The following is a 15,472-nucleotide window of genomic DNA, read 5'->3' on the forward strand; positions in this document are numbered from 1 at the left end:
TCAAGCCCTGCTCACTCCATCCCTTACATGGCCAGGCCTGATTCAGCACGGTAGGGCTCCACAGTCACATTTCTTGAATATTTTACAAGTATTTCAGGTGATTCTGAGGCTCAAGCTTGAAACTCACAGGTGTCCTATCCAGAACTGACAACTACCTTGACTCTCTCCACTCACAGTGAGCACACCTGCCTACCGTCCCCTCCTTAGTGGCTAGTCTGTAACACAGAGACTCACTATGCTTCAACACAAGACTGAGCTCAGGTAACACAGCCTTCTCTGGAGGCTCTCAGTCTTCCCTTGCTCCTGCGGAGGCTGCTTAGAACTTTAACATTGTGTTCACTCAGCATGCAGGGCAGAAGGGCTGGCAGTGGAAACATTTTCTCTGTAGGAAGGTTATTACATTTGTATAAGGTTGCTGGAGGGAAGTTAACATGGATTCATGCTCCAAGCCTTCCTCCAGACAATTCTGATGCCCATCAGACTCAGTGAGAGGTGTCAGAAACAGTGGAGGTCACAGAGACAGTTCAACAGTGCCACCTGGCAGGCTGAGGTGTCCTTTTCTTTTTTCCCCCTATGCCTGTGTATATGTCTGTGGAGGTGTGCATACCATATATGGCAGGTAAGAGCCATACTGTCGCCTTCTCTGGGACTGAGGGATGGAGAACTGCTCTCCATCAGACCAGGAGGCACTTCCTGCAGATGCGTGGGTGTCTGGTAAGTGGAATCAGATGCTACAGGGACAGCACTTTCTCTCTGCAGAGCGAAGCCTGGTGCTTTGTTTCCCAGCTTTCTTGGCTAATCTAGAGCTTAGGCCAGTTCTCTGGAGAAAACTCCATGGGGTATCAGACATCATTCCCAGGCTTCAGATCCCTCCCTCTGACTTACACAATGACAGGTGTAGATCCACGTGGACAGGGGAGGTGACTGCCATCCTGCCTGCTATCTGTGTAACAGGTATCCCTTCTACTTGGTGTGGTAATTATTTAGTCCTGACCCAGGCTTTCTACTCTGCCTTAGACCGTTTACATTTCCAGATGAAACACACACACACTTTCATATTTACAATGAGCCTTTTATATTTACAGAGCTGGACAGCTGCCTACCCTCTGTGCTATTACTCCTAACCCAAACAGGGACCTGAACCCTGGACCCACAAATAGTTTTGTATCGTTTTGAAAGCTCTGTCTCTGTGCTTCCTGCATATTCAGGTAATATATAATCCCTTCTCAAACCTCTGACAGGGTTGAAGACTAGATAGCCATAGTCTCACGATTAAACTTAAGTTGTTTAGCATTGAAGATGTTCTAGATTTAAAAGGATAGTTTTCAGATGGTAATATAAGTTAAAACCAAACATGATTGAGGCTCTGAATTGTAAACTCTTTACGTTAGGATAAATGATTAAATATTTTATCTAAATTGCTAAATATAATGGACTGGATATTATAAGTGTATATCATATGCTATAACTTGCATAATTGTTATAATTGTGTTTGATTTATATCTGAGACAAGAGAGTCTTTGATTGGACTGAAAAGAATTGTTGCAGTTTGGCCCTTGGCTAGCTATTGTAATGCTAAGTGTGGCCCCTGTGACCTGCAGTCTGCATGTAGCCCCTGTGACCCAGCCCTCAAGTTATTTATGATTGGTTAATAAAGATGCCAGCAGCTAATAGCTTGACATTCCACAGACCTGCTCTCTCCTGAAATCATTCTACAAAAACTGTTGTCCTAGTGGATCCAAAATCCAATCTTGTGGCCTAACCCACCCAGATATCCACTCTGCATATTTCCCTTAAAAATGCCACTGAGAATTCAAAAAAGTCCCTTTGCAGAAGCGCTACAGGAAAGCATGTCTAAAATCACAGAACTATGCACACAGACACAGACACGCGTGCTCGCACACACATGGGGTGGGAAATCAAAACATCTTATACTTGAGGGAGTGCAGGGAAAGGCTGGCAAGAGACAATATGGCAATCAGGTCAGATCAAGATGTTAGAACATAGGGCCTGTGAGATGGCTCACTTGTTGCCAAACCTGGGCATTCGAGTTTGATCCCAGCGGTAGAAGGAGAGAACCAATTCATGAATCCTGTTCTCTTATCTCCACCCATGGATACATACTCATGGACACTAAATAAGTAAATGCAAAAATAATTTAAGAAGATATGGAAATGTTACAGTAATGGTGTGAGTATGGTTCTTGATACACAGGAGAAAAGCTGTGTGGAGAGGATGATAGTCCAGGCTACCAGAGGAGAGATTAATCCATGCATGAGTGAAAGAAAGTAGAGGCCAGCTGACAGAATGGAATGTTCTATTATGGAGTGGTCATTTCAAGGAGGAGGGACTTGCATGGTCCAGGGGAAGAGCATCTGCTTAGCAAGACACTTCCATGGTCTGGTGTCTGTCCAGGATATTAGTGGACTCTTAGAGTTCTTGAGTTCCATCTGACTGATTGCTGGTCACAGGCTGGCTGAAATAAATTTTTTCAGTTCCGACATTACTGGGAGCTGAGTGGGTTCGTGATCGGGCGAGCCGGGTCATGCTGGCAGATGGTACTGTAACAGAGAACCAAGAGGTCAGGAGGAGGAGCCTGGTGAAGCTCAGATACTCTACAAGGTTCAGCAAAGACTTTACCTTTCCCAGCCCACCTAAGATGGTGCCCAGGATGACATAAGATCCCCCTACTTGCACTGTTTGCTGGAGGTGAGTGACTGTATACAAGGCTGTTTTGATCCTCTGAATCTGAATTCTCCTCAGATTCTCCTTCAGAGTAGGATGGGAAACCCTACAAGTAAAGCCTCTTAGCTGTGCCCACGCCATTCATACAGTGATTAGGAAGGTGGCTTTGGGAACAGATAGTGGTCACCAAAACCTGCAGTGCATGCAAGACTAAACCAAAAGGAAGAAAGGGAGGGAGGGAGGGAGGGTAGGAGGGAGGGAAAGAGAAAGGAAGAAATAAAGAAAGAGAAGGAAAGAGAAAGGAAGGAAGGCAGGCAGGCAGGCAGGCAGGCAGACAGACAGACAAGTAGGAAGTGTATCACCATAGCATAGGTCCAATACAGGGAGACTGCTATCCATTCCCACGGGCTGCCCGACTAAGGCAGGTGCTGATGAGGGTCCACTCAGCTCATATTCACGTACAGGTGAATGTTCCACTTCCTACTGGTTTCCACTCTGTCTGATTAGTTGATGGGCCATGTCCTGAGAACCATGGACTCTCAGATGTCAAACTTACCCCATCATAAATAAATAGAGAGCATATACTACTCACTGTAGCCCATTCCCTGCAGAAAGTACTTGAAGGCCTCGGTGAGCTTCCCAGGCTGTGGGGACAAACAAAGACAGCATTAATTTTTGTGTAGGTAGAGAGGTACCAATGTGTGTGTGTGTGTGTGTGTGTGTAACTGTGTAATTATTACGAACGCTTCCTTACCTGAACTACTTGGGGCAGTCCTCCACAGTCTGCCATCTAGAAAAGGAAGAACATTTAAGTCAGTGGACCTCTGCTGAGGGGAGTACTCTCAATTCCCCCATATACAGAGAGAGGGGGGAAGGGGGAGTGGGAGGGAAGCGGGAGGGGGAGAGGGAGTTCCTAGCTGTCCTGGAACTCTCTATGTAGACCAGGCTGGCTTCAAACTCACATAAATCCTCCTGCCTCTGCCTCCTGGAAGCTGGTATTAAAGATATGCACCAGTATGCCCAGCTTTGACTTGTCTCTATTTAAAGGGATATGAATCCCATGGTTTTACTGCTAGAATTAAAACTTTTTATTTAAAAGGGAGCTATTATTTAAGATAATGAATACCAAAAGAACCTAAGAGTTTGAGGCTGAGGTTGAGCATGGTTGACTCAGTGCCTGCAATGCAACCATGAGGACCAGGGTTCAGATCCCCAGCAGCTATCTCAGTGATGCTTGTTTGTCATCCTGTGCTTGGAAACAAGGGGCAGAGAGAGGCATGTCTCTGGATCCATTAGCTTGTTGGCCTAGCTGAACCTATGAGTGTTGGCATTTTGTGTAGGCTCTGCCCTACAGTTACCTGGCAACAGCCAGGTATGCCTGACTCACTATAAAAGGGGCTGCTTGCCCTTTCCTCATTCTCTTGCTTTCTTGCTCCTGCTCTGTCCTCATTACCCTCCCCCTCACTCTCCTAGTGCTCACAGATGGCCTCTACTCCCTCTACTCCTCTTCTCTCTCTCTCTCTCTCTCTCTCTCTCTCTTTGCCTTTCTTTGTCTCTATTCCCTCAACTTCCTCCCCATGCCCTGAATAAACTCTATTCTATACTATACTGTCATGTGGCTGGTCCCTCAGGGGGAAGCATGGGCCCGCAGAGGCACCCTCTTCCCCCACACCTGACTACATATCCACCAAACATAATCCTTCTCGCTTTATTTTTATAAAACACAATGAGAGACCCTGTCTCAGGGCTGGAGAGAAGGTTCAGTGATTAAAAGCCCTTAACCCCCTTGCACAGGACCCAGACTCACTTCCCAGCACCCACATGGTGGCTCTAAAACAACTAACTGCAGTTTCAGGGGATCTGGTTCCTCTTCTGGCCTCCACAGGCTTGCAGATGGTGCACACAATAAACTCTAACAGGTACATACATACATACGTACATACATACATATGTACATACATAACATACGTACATACATACATACGTACGTACGTACATACGTACATACATACATACATACGTACATACATACATACGTACATACATACATACATACATACGTATATACACACGTACGTACATACGTACATACATATGTACATCCATCCATCCATACGTACATACATACATACGTACATACATACATACGTACATACATACATAAGTACATACATACATACGTACATACATACATACGTACATACATACATACGTACATACATACACACACACACGTAGATAAGTTTTAAAAAGAGAAAGGCCATATCTTATAATATGGAGAGGCATGCATAGTATCCCCCACTTTTAATCCCAGCATTTGACAGAGGCAGGTTGATCTCTATGTTCAAGTTCAAGACCAGCCTGGTCCACGTAGTAAGATTCATAGCTAAGGCTACATAGTGGCCCTGTCTCAAAACAAACTGGAGTAGAGAATGAACAAGGAACACACCCAGTGTCAGCCTCTGGTCCCGTACATTTGCATGTGCACCCCCAGGCATGTTTGTACACATAGGGTACAACATATACCACCCCCTAAACAAATACACATGTGTGTACTACAAAGTGTGAGATTAACAAGACACCTCCTTACAGTTCAAGGAGTAAGATGAGAAATACTTATTCTTACAAATACCTAAGAAACTTGACTGGCAAGGGTTTGTTTTAATGATGGCCATGCTTATGTATGTACACATCACTTATGTGGTGAGCGCCTGTACCTACTGAGCTATCTCACTGGACAAGGAGACTCTACTCATACAGTGACAGCCATCAAATAACTCAGCATCTGTCTGTCTGCCACAGGTACTGTCTGCTGTGTTCTGTGGCTGTGGATGGAATGTAAACCTAGAAATAACCACATCTATGGCTATCATAAAGTTCTGATTGTGGTTTGCAATATTGATTCAAGTCCGCAATGAAAAGCTAATTTGAAGCCACAGACTTTTAATCCATACTTTAGAGAGGCCCACCGATCATGTGCAGTCCAGAGCACTGTGAGTTCGGCAGCCTCAGAGCGCTAAGCCTATGTGTGTTCCGAGAGCTACATGCTGCTGGTGGTAACAGGGCTTCCCTCTGACACACACTTGAGAGAGAGAGGGAAGCAGGCAGGAGCCGTGTGGATGGAGACGGAGCAGCAGGCCACTTTCCTAAACACAAAAACAGGTGTGCAGAGGTTCCAGTTTAGACAGGTGCTCAGCCAGATCTTCTGTCAGGGACATTGATTGACAGGGGACTATTTTTTTTTTTTTTTTTTTTTGACAAGGTCTCACTATATAGCCATGGCTTTGGCTGGTCTTGAACTCACAGACACTTTCCTGCCTGTGCCCTCAGAGTACTGGGACTAAAGGTGTGTGCCACCATGCTCAGCCAATGGGGAGAAAATCTCTCTCTCTCTCTCTCTCTCTCTCTCTCTCTCTCTCTCTCTCTCTCTCTCTCTCCCTGCCTCCCTCCCTCCCTTCCTTCCTTCCTTTCCTCGAACTCAGAAATCCACCTGCCTTTGCCTCCCAAGTGCTGGGATATTAAAGGTATGCGCCACCACTGCCTGGCAAGCCTTGATTTTTAGTACTTAAAAAAAGCTCCAAGCTGGGCAGTGGTGGCGCACGCCTTTAATCCTAGCACTTGGGAGGCAGAGGCAGGTGGATTTCTGAATTCGAGGCCAGCCTGGTCTACAAAGTGAGTTCCAGGACAGACAGGGCTACACAGAGAAACCCTGTTTCGAAACCCCCCCCCCAAAAAAAAAACAAAAACAAAAACAAAAAAACCCCCTCCATATTCATTTCACTTTCTGACTCTGTGCTGGTGCTTTCAATACTTCCAGGATTTTCTGCTTCTCAATAAGGAAGCACTCTTGATCCTGTCTCAGACACACTCAGCACACAGGGACCGCCATAGGCCCTGCTGACCTTTCTCTGTTTTAGACAATCTCATAAGGACTTTAGGTCTTATAGCATGAAACCCTGGAAGTCTACCTGGGTACACACCAAATGTGGATTTGGTGTTTTCCCAGCCTTCTTGGTATAAAGGTGAACAATCCTATTGCAGGGGTTTGAGACAGCCTAGTCTGATTACCGGCTGGACTGTAGGAGAGCCTACAATTGTATACCAAAAGCTGGGCCATGAGTGCCTTCAAGCACTGTGCTGGAAGAAGAAAGAAAGGGTAATGGGGGATGGGGGAATCTTCACACTAGCTCAGAAACCTAAATCAAGAGTGGCTGTCTGCAGGCTAGCCCTGCTGGTGCATGCCTTTAATCCCAGAAACTCCCAGGCAGTTGGATCTCGGTTAGTTCGAGGCCAGCTTTGTCTACATAGTGAGTTCTGGGCTGGCCAGGACGATGTAGAGAGACTCTGTCTCAAAAAAATAAAAAATAAAGGAGTTGCTGTCTGGTCTGGGGATGTAGGATTGGTAATGTGTACCCGGCATTCACTAAGCCTAGGGCTGGAGCCCCAAGATCCCAGCACTGCAAAAATCACTCCCAGTGTCCACACCTGTGAGCCAAGCATCTGGTAGGTGAAAGCAGGGGGGTTACCAGCTCAAGACCATCTTCAGTAACACGGCAACTTTGTGGCCATTCTGGGATCCGTAAGAACTTTCACTCAAACAAGAGCTGCTGTCTACCTGCTTAGAGTGCACCTATCCTAATCATCAGAATATCCCTGGAATTTCTTACCAATATAGCAAGACTGGAAAAACATTTCCTTCCTATTTTAATTCTCTTAATAACATTGAATTATTAACTTAAAAAAATTACATCTTCTCTTTTACAAGAACCATGGACTGCTCCTCTGTCTCCCTACCCCCACGACAGGCTCACTGTGTAGACCTGACTGTCCTGGAAATAACTCTGCAGACCCATCTGGCCTCAAACACAGAGATCCACCTGCCTCTTCCTCCTGAGTGCTGAGATAAAAGGTGTGCGCTTCCATGCACAATCTTAATGATATAAATGGCACAGGACAGAGACACCAACACCGTCACCGTACATCGTCTTCTGTACTTAGACTCTGAGTAATTTAATTTATTTTTATTTTCCAGTATCTATGAGGACTGTGTTGGTTTAAAACACACTGGTTCTCACAGGCTTACATGTCTGAATACTTGATCCCCAGTTGATAAAACTGTTTAGGAAGCATTAGGGAGTGTGGCCTTGCCAGGAGGTGTGTCACTGGGGGTGGGCTCTGAGGTTTCAAAAGACTGTACCATTCCCAGTGTGCTCTCTGCCTCCTATTTGTGGATCAGGGTGTGAGCTCTGAGCTGTCCCTGCTGCCACACCTTTGCGCCTCTGCAACTGTAAGTCCAATTGAACGCTTTCTTTGATAAATTGCCTTGGTCATGGTGTTTCATTGCACCAATAGAAATGTAACTAACACAGAGAGAATAAACTCAGGAAGTTTTGATTCTTTTTGTTTAAAACAGCGACACACTCCTAAGGAGAAACTTTCTTGGAAACACCCACATGGGAAATCAAGCTAACTCACTCACAAGTGGTCGGTGGTGACAGAGGACACATTACCTTCAGTAAAGTTGTAGTTATAGGATTGAGGCGGGAATTACATTCAACCTTTAAAAAAAAAAAAAAAAAAGGAGAAAACGACTTTATTAACTGTTAGGAAAATAATCTGTACCTTGGCATCAGAATGATCCTACAAGATCAGCAGCTCAGCCGGGCGGTGGTGGCGCACACCTTTAATCCCAGCACTTGGGAGGCAGAGGCAGGTGGATTTCTGAGTTCGAGGCCAGCCTGGTCTACAGAGTGAGTTCCAGGACAGCCAGGGCTACACAGAGAAACCCTGTTTCGAAAAACCAAACCAACCAACCAACCAACCAACCAAACAAAAAAGATCAGCAGCTCAGTTTGCCGGTGGCCAACCCATTCAAATAGAGCAGAACACAGACTGTGAGTCTTCACGTGACTCTTGTCACGTCTGATACTTTAGGACACATCTACAGACCTGGAAGTGAGCTGGTAAGTTGGTTCATCAGTAAAGATAATTGCTGCCAAGCCTGGAGAACTGTGTCTGACCTTCAGAGCACAAATGATGGAAGTAGAGAAGCAATTCTGGCATGTTCTCTGACCTCCACATGTGCATGAGTGCACACACACACACACACACACACACACACACACACACACACAGAGTAAGTAAATGTAAATAAATAAATATCTGGCAAATTCATCTTCACAGCCTGGTACTCCTTAATGAACAGCATGGTGACTGTAAGACATGTGGGCAGGTACCTCCCTTCTCAGAGAGGTGAACAGGACTGTAGCCCCGCCCTGCCTGCTGGGATCCCCTCCATGCCTTCCCAGCACAAATGGACTATCCACTGGGCCTAACTGTGTCTGCCTTTCTGCTCAGCCCCTCCTGTCTGGAGTGGACCACTACCATGCCCAACCACTGACTCTTCTGACTCAAGATCTTTGGCTCTCCAGTGTGAAGCTAAACTCCTCTGTGCCTCTCCTTTTTTATTTCTTCTTCACAACTGAGATCTTATTGGTTGAGGGGCAGTATACAGATATTTCAGTTCTTAACATGTAAAACAAAACTCTGAAGAGCCATGTTCCTTTTTGAAGTTATCTCAGTGATGTTCCAGCCTCAAACTTGGCAGTCTTCCTAACAATGAATAATAGAATACTAACAGTCAAACCCCATCCTCTTTGTTCCCACTGACTCACTGTCTTATGCCATGTGCAATACATACCCAACATTTCCATATTCTGGGGTACATTATGACTTCTAGAGAAAGAACTTCAGTGACCAGAGGCATCACAGTGCTGACAGGGCAAGGACCAAGAGTGGTTTTGTAGGAAACCCTTCTACTAGGAACAGAAGACCAAAAATAGTTGAAAATATTCCAAAGCCGGGCAGTGGTGGCGCACGCCTTCAATCCCAGCACTTGGGAGGCAGAGGCAGGAAGATCTCTGAGTTTGAGTCCAGACTGGTCTACAAAGTGAGTTCCAGGACAGCCAGGGCTACACAAAATAACCCTATCTCAAAAAGAAAGAAAGAAAGAAAGGAAGGAAGGAGAAAAGAAAGGAAAAAATATTCTAGACACAAACTTACAACTGAGACTCAAAGCTGCCATTTGTCATTTGGTATACTTTACATTGTAAGACATAAAATGGGCTTGAAGCCTTCACCAGTAACAACCCAGGTTCCAAATCTAGTATACATATTTTAAAAGATTTATATTTTTTATTTTATTAATATGAGTATACTGTTGCTGTCTTTAGACAGATCAGAAGAGGGCATCAGATCCCATTACAGATGGTTGTGAGCCATGTAGTTGTTGGGAATTGAACTCAGGACCTCTGGAAGAGCAGCCAGTGCTCTTAACCGCTGGGCCATCTCTTCAGCCCAGATCTGGTATGTTTGGTATAACCAGGGCTATGATAAAGTTTGTGTTTGGGTAATGGAAACATGACTGCCCATCCTGCTTTGTAACACTTCTCTAATTTTCTACAGTGGGCATTCATCACTTTTTAAAATTTGAGATATACTTCAGAAGGAAGCAGAGAAAGGCTATGGGCCCTTGACCGCTTTCTAGCCTGCTGGATTTGAGACAGCTTCCTCCAGGTGGGAGGCTGGCTGAGTGCCAGCACTCTGACAATAAATACACAGTGTTTTATTGCATGAATTGCCAGAGTGAACAGTGGCACATAGAGCCATCAGGGACCACACTAATGGATCCAAGGAGACCTGGTAACATTTCTGAGGAACTGATTTTCAAAGTACGTCACAGTAGAACCTAATAGATGCGATTAGACACAGCATGACCTAGTGTGGTCATGTGTCTATAGTGTCAGCAGGGTGCCTGCCATACACACTGGACTACACTTCAATCCCAGCCTCCTCACACCAGCACCACTTACCACAGCCTCCACAGCAGGTGAACTGTCCCCCACCACCAGTAAAGTAGAGCATCTAGGAGCAGGGGGAAGAAGAGGGCTCAGTCAGCAAGGAAGCACAACACTGCCGATCAGGGATCAGTCGTGACAGGCAGCAACTCAGTGAGGAGATAGGCACTTACTTTAACGTTTTCAATCTGTTATCTTCTTGGCCTGGTTTGGGTCTTTTGATCTCCAGGTCTCTGCGCCTAGACAAACAAAGCAGCATCAGCATTATTTACAGGGAAACCATGGCCCTTCACGTGTCTCCTGACATGTAATCCAGAGTATGACCACTTAGGAGCACTGTCTTTTCCTCACACCTGAGGATGGAGGGCCCAGAGCTCTCCCTGTGAGCAGCTGCTTCCATGGCACCCTGCAGGCTACAGAACAAGAACGGGGATTTTGTGGGATGCTAAAAACGGGGAGAACTTTAAAACTCAAGCAGCAATACTACTTAAATCCTCAAGGCTGACTTGAATTTTCCAAGTAGAAATTTCTGTAGAAATGAGCCCCGTAGAAGGAGGGAAGGGCATACTTTTTTTTTTGTTGTTTGGGATTAAGGAATGGAAAGGGCTTTCTTTGTAAAGGTCTAGCACAGAATTTTACTTTCAGTGATGAGATCAAACACAGGACCCTGTGCATTTGAGACAAGCATTCTATTAAAAGAATTTCAACTAAAAATAGGGACACCCTGGAAAGCATGTTCAAGCTTGGCTAGGCTCCCTACTGGCTGTGTAGCTCCAGGGAAAGTTCTGCTGACCCAATTCCTCAGCCTTTTCCATCCTCCCAGAGAGGGAAGAGGAGCCAATATTTCACCCTGAAGAGGTTGTTCCCTGGATAGGAACCAGCACCCCTTCTTCACTCTGATGATGGAGAAAGATATGTGTAACTTGTAGAATACAGATACTTTTGTTTTGTAGTTCAGCTCCCACAGGCTACGTCTGCCTAATGAGACAATTCCAGCAAGGAGCAGTTAAGCCAAAGCTCAGTCTTTGACCCTTAGTTTTTCTATATGCACGGTCAAATCGCACACACAATCTGTCACACAACTCAGGCAAGTCCCCTGCTTCCTTTCTCTTACAGACATCTGTCGTCTCTTTTGAACTGTCCTACAGGAATGGGTAACACCGTACCTATCATAAGAACGCAGGAAAAGCTCTAGGTTTCCTTGGTTGATATCCTGGGCAATTTGTAGTCTGTAACTTTGAATCAGTTCCAGGTTGGTTCTCAGCTCTTCCTAGAATAAGCAGAAGACATATTCTAAGCTTCCACCACACACACACACACACACACACACACACACACACACACACACACACACACGGAGGCAAGACCTGTAAGAAATGTAATCTTCCTGGAATACTAAATGGAATTTGCATAGGAGGGAAAAGGTATTTCAGGAACCATTAGGAAGATAGTAATTTCAGAAACAGTATATAAATACCACCACGAAGTGTCGTAGAGAAACAGAGATAAGGGAAAAGCCTGTGTGCCTTCTACAGCACGAGGGTGAAGAGAGCCAAGAAGATAGAAACAGCTTCTTGAACCTGAAAGCATGGAAACAGTCACTCCCAGGAAATACAGCTGAGGCTCCATCCTCAACCTGACTACATTATAGTGAGAAAAATGAATAGTAGAGTTGGGGGCTCAGTCAGCAAGTACCTGCTGTGCAAACATGAGGACCTGTGAAAGAGCACCCCGGAAAACCCAGACCTGAGAGGCAGAGACAGAGAGATCCCTGGGGCTCCCTGGCCAGCCAGCCTTGCCTACACAGCCAGGAACAGGTCCCAGTGAGACTCCAACTCAACAACAGGATATCTCCAAGGACAAACTGTCCCTAAAGAAACACACACACACACACACGCTCATACATGCACATATGCACACACACACTCATGCATACGCACACACTTGCACATATACACACACACTTGCGCATGCACACACACATGAATAAACAAGAAATGGATAAGATGACAGTCATACATAAAACAGTAATTAGACTGAAATGTCGAGCCATGGAGAGAAACTTGAGCAGCAGAATTTGAGGTAAAAAGGGAAGAAATGCTACTCTGAGACAGGTAGAGATTGCTGTAAGGGGCAAAAGACAAATATCTTTGAATTCTTCACCTCTGACCCATTAAAGCTTCCAACAGCTTTGTCACTGACCACCAGATTCTGACCCAGGTCAGGGCATTTGCAGACCTGGAGGCCCTGTGCTGGATCAAGCTATAAAACTGCTGGGGTCAGAGAAGCCACACAAACATCAAAGACCAGAACTGCCACTAAAGGAAAACCAAAGCAGTCCCAGCGCACTGGCCCTTAGTCGGCTTCCACAGCGCTGATTTTGGAAGTGGCACAGCTTGGCGGTTCATCCTCACTCCCACTAGCTTTGCTGTAGAGGACACCTCTGATATGTGGGTTATGATAACAGTTGCCTAGGCAACAGCAGAGGTTTGAAGGCTGCTTTTGTGGAAAACACTGAGCCTTCATCTGAGCCTGTAACTATCTGATCGGCTTGGAGTTGGGTCAGTCTTCTTTGCTGTTCTGATGTTTGGATTGGATCCCCCTCAGCTCTGCAAGCAGACATGTTGGTCATCCAGGAAACGTTTTGCAGAAATGTTACCCTGAAGACTATTGGCTTCTTCTGCCCAGGACACGAACTCCTTTAGCATCTGTCACAGCTCAAGCCCTTCAAGCCTACACAAGGCCCAAGCTAACTGCAAGGCATGGGTGCTCGTGCAAGACAATCAGACCAACAGCGGGAGAGACTCGGCAGCTCCTGGGGAAGCCACTGGCTGAAAACATTAAGAGTGAGAGGTTCACAAATAAGGAAGACATCTTTTGAAATGGTGCACATCACAAGCAGAAAACCTCCACCATTAGCTTACCCCAGAAGCCCAGGGGCTTGCTGCTGCCTTTGGTCAGTGAGTAGCAGCCTGACCCCCACTGAGACCCCTACAGTCACCTGTATGCTCAAGACAAGTTCAGCCATCTGCAGCCGAGTTCCAGTAAAGCTTTGTCTGTCATGGTCCTAATATATGGTTTTGGTCCCCTTTCTCCTGCTCCATGCCACCAGAGCCCACTGTGTGGCATTATTGGTATATGAAGGGTAAACAAGGACCTAGTCACTAATGTAAATATTTAAGGCAAAGGTGAATTATAGTAATTACCCTCCCTCTGCCAATACACATGGATTTAAACACACACACACACACCGTACTCTTATATACATTCTGCTAACATACATATTTCCACTTCCACTTAGGCCTGGAAGAGAGTGTAAGGACATGGAGAGCAATCACATTTTTTTTTTTTTTTTGCTTTTTCGAGACAGGGTTTCTCTGTGTAGTCCTGGCTGTCCTGGAACTCACTCTGTAGACCAGGCTGGCCTCAAACTCAGAAATCCGCCTGCCTCTGCCTCCCACGTGCTGGGATTAAAGGCGTGCACCACCACCGCCCAGCAATCACATTTTTTTTATATCATCTGTTTCCTACACCCCTGCTAATATGATTACATTTTGTTGTTATCTGAGGCAGGGTCTCATCTAGCCCAGGCTGACCTCCAACTCAATAGGTAACCAAGGATGACCGACCTTGAACTCCTTTCTCCTGCCTCAGCCTTCGGAGAGATCCAACTCCAGACGAGCATTGCCATACTCAGCTAATATAGTGCTGAGGTCAAACCCGTGGCCTCATGCAGTGCAAGCTAGAGAACGATTCTACCGTCTGAGCTGTATCTCCAGCCCATGGCTACTGTTTGTATCTTAAGTTTTTTAGTGTATGTGTAGGCACATAAGCCACAGCATGTGTGTGGGAGTCAGAGGACAGTTTTGTGGAGTAAGCTCTTCCCTTCCGTCTTTACAGAGGTTCCCGGATTTGAACTATGCTCACCAGGTTTGAGTCACAAGCACCGTTACCCCCTGAGCCGTCCTGCTTGTCCATCATCATTGTTTGGCTTTGCTGATTTGTTAGATAATCAAGTGGGAGGGTGTCATTGTTTCTGGTGTGTGTGTGTCATGTGTGCATGTGTGTGTGGGTTACACGTGTGTGTGTGTGTGTGTGCTTGTCAGAGGAAAGCTTTTGGGAGCCTGTTCTTTCTTTCACCATGTTGGTCCCTGGGACCAAAACCAAGTCCTCAGGTTTGGCAGCAATCACTTTTATTCACTGAATGATCACGACTGCCCAGTTGTGGTTTTCTGATTAGTGAAAAATGAGGATTATTTATGCTTTTTGTACAAAAGATTAGGTGGGCCGAGGCTGACGTGGAACCTACTATGGAGCTGAGGGAGCTTGTTAACCCCTGACACTCTTGCCTCCACATCCCTAGTTCTGGGATTACAGGCCTGCAGCAGCAGCAGCCCGGCTGTAATCCATGTTTAAAATCAATTATCTGAACCCAGATAAACTTAACCAAGGCTATTCTTGTTTGCTAAATCTTGTTTGCCACTTAAATTTAGCCAAAAGGTGCTTTAAAAATATTGGTTTTATTTACTTTTTTATGTGATGAGGGCTGGCGTGTGTGTTAGTAGCCCATAGATATGAGGAAGCCGAAAGAGTACATTGGATCCCCTGGAACAGGGGCATAGCTGTGAGCTACCACATGGGTGCTGGGAGCGGAGTCTGGGTCCTTGGCAAGAGCAGCAAGTGCTCTTAACTACTGAGCCAACTCTCCAGCTCAAGGCACTGTTTCTTTACAGTGTCTTCCCATCTTAAGTGAGACTGACTCTGGGCAAACTCCTCCCTCCTCCTGGTTCTGATAGGGCGAGGCACAGAAGCATCACTGATGACTTCAAGGAAAATCTTCCTTCAGAGACAGAGGGGAAATTGTAATCTAAATGCCCTGCTGAGCAGTGGAGAGAAGGATCAGGTGTTCTCATGCATACTCCCTATCTGTC

General features: G+C 45.8%; 1 protein-coding gene across 3 annotated transcripts in view; it reads right to left on the reverse strand.

Annotated features, from left to right (window-relative positions):
* Positions 1 to 558: 558 nt before the first annotated feature.
* The window catches only part of LOC117704542 (protein NDRG3-like), a 36,148-nt gene continuing 21,234 nt past the window's right edge, over positions 559 to 15,472 (reverse strand). For all 3 annotated transcript variants that reach the window (XM_034496718.2, XM_076930119.1, XM_076930120.1), the window contains exons 8-14: positions 11,708 to 11,811; positions 10,715 to 10,780; positions 10,557 to 10,608; positions 8,196 to 8,243; positions 3,440 to 3,475; positions 3,278 to 3,329; positions 559 to 2,561 (exon numbers count right to left, since the gene is read on the reverse strand). In XM_034496718.2, the coding sequence (XP_034352609.1) occupies positions 2,431 to 2,561; positions 3,278 to 3,329; positions 3,440 to 3,475; positions 8,196 to 8,243; positions 10,557 to 10,608; positions 10,715 to 10,780; positions 11,708 to 11,811 (489 nt within the window). In that variant the 3' untranslated portion in view covers positions 559 to 2,430. The remainder of the gene's footprint in view (positions 2,562 to 3,277; positions 3,330 to 3,439; positions 3,476 to 8,195; positions 8,244 to 10,556; positions 10,609 to 10,714; positions 10,781 to 11,707; positions 11,812 to 15,472) is intronic.

The sequence above is a fragment of the Arvicanthis niloticus genome, chromosome 2 (assembly GCF_011762505.2).
Source record: "Arvicanthis niloticus isolate mArvNil1 chromosome 2, mArvNil1.pat.X, whole genome shotgun sequence".
Lineage (NCBI taxonomy): Eukaryota > Metazoa > Chordata > Mammalia > Rodentia > Muridae > Arvicanthis > Arvicanthis niloticus.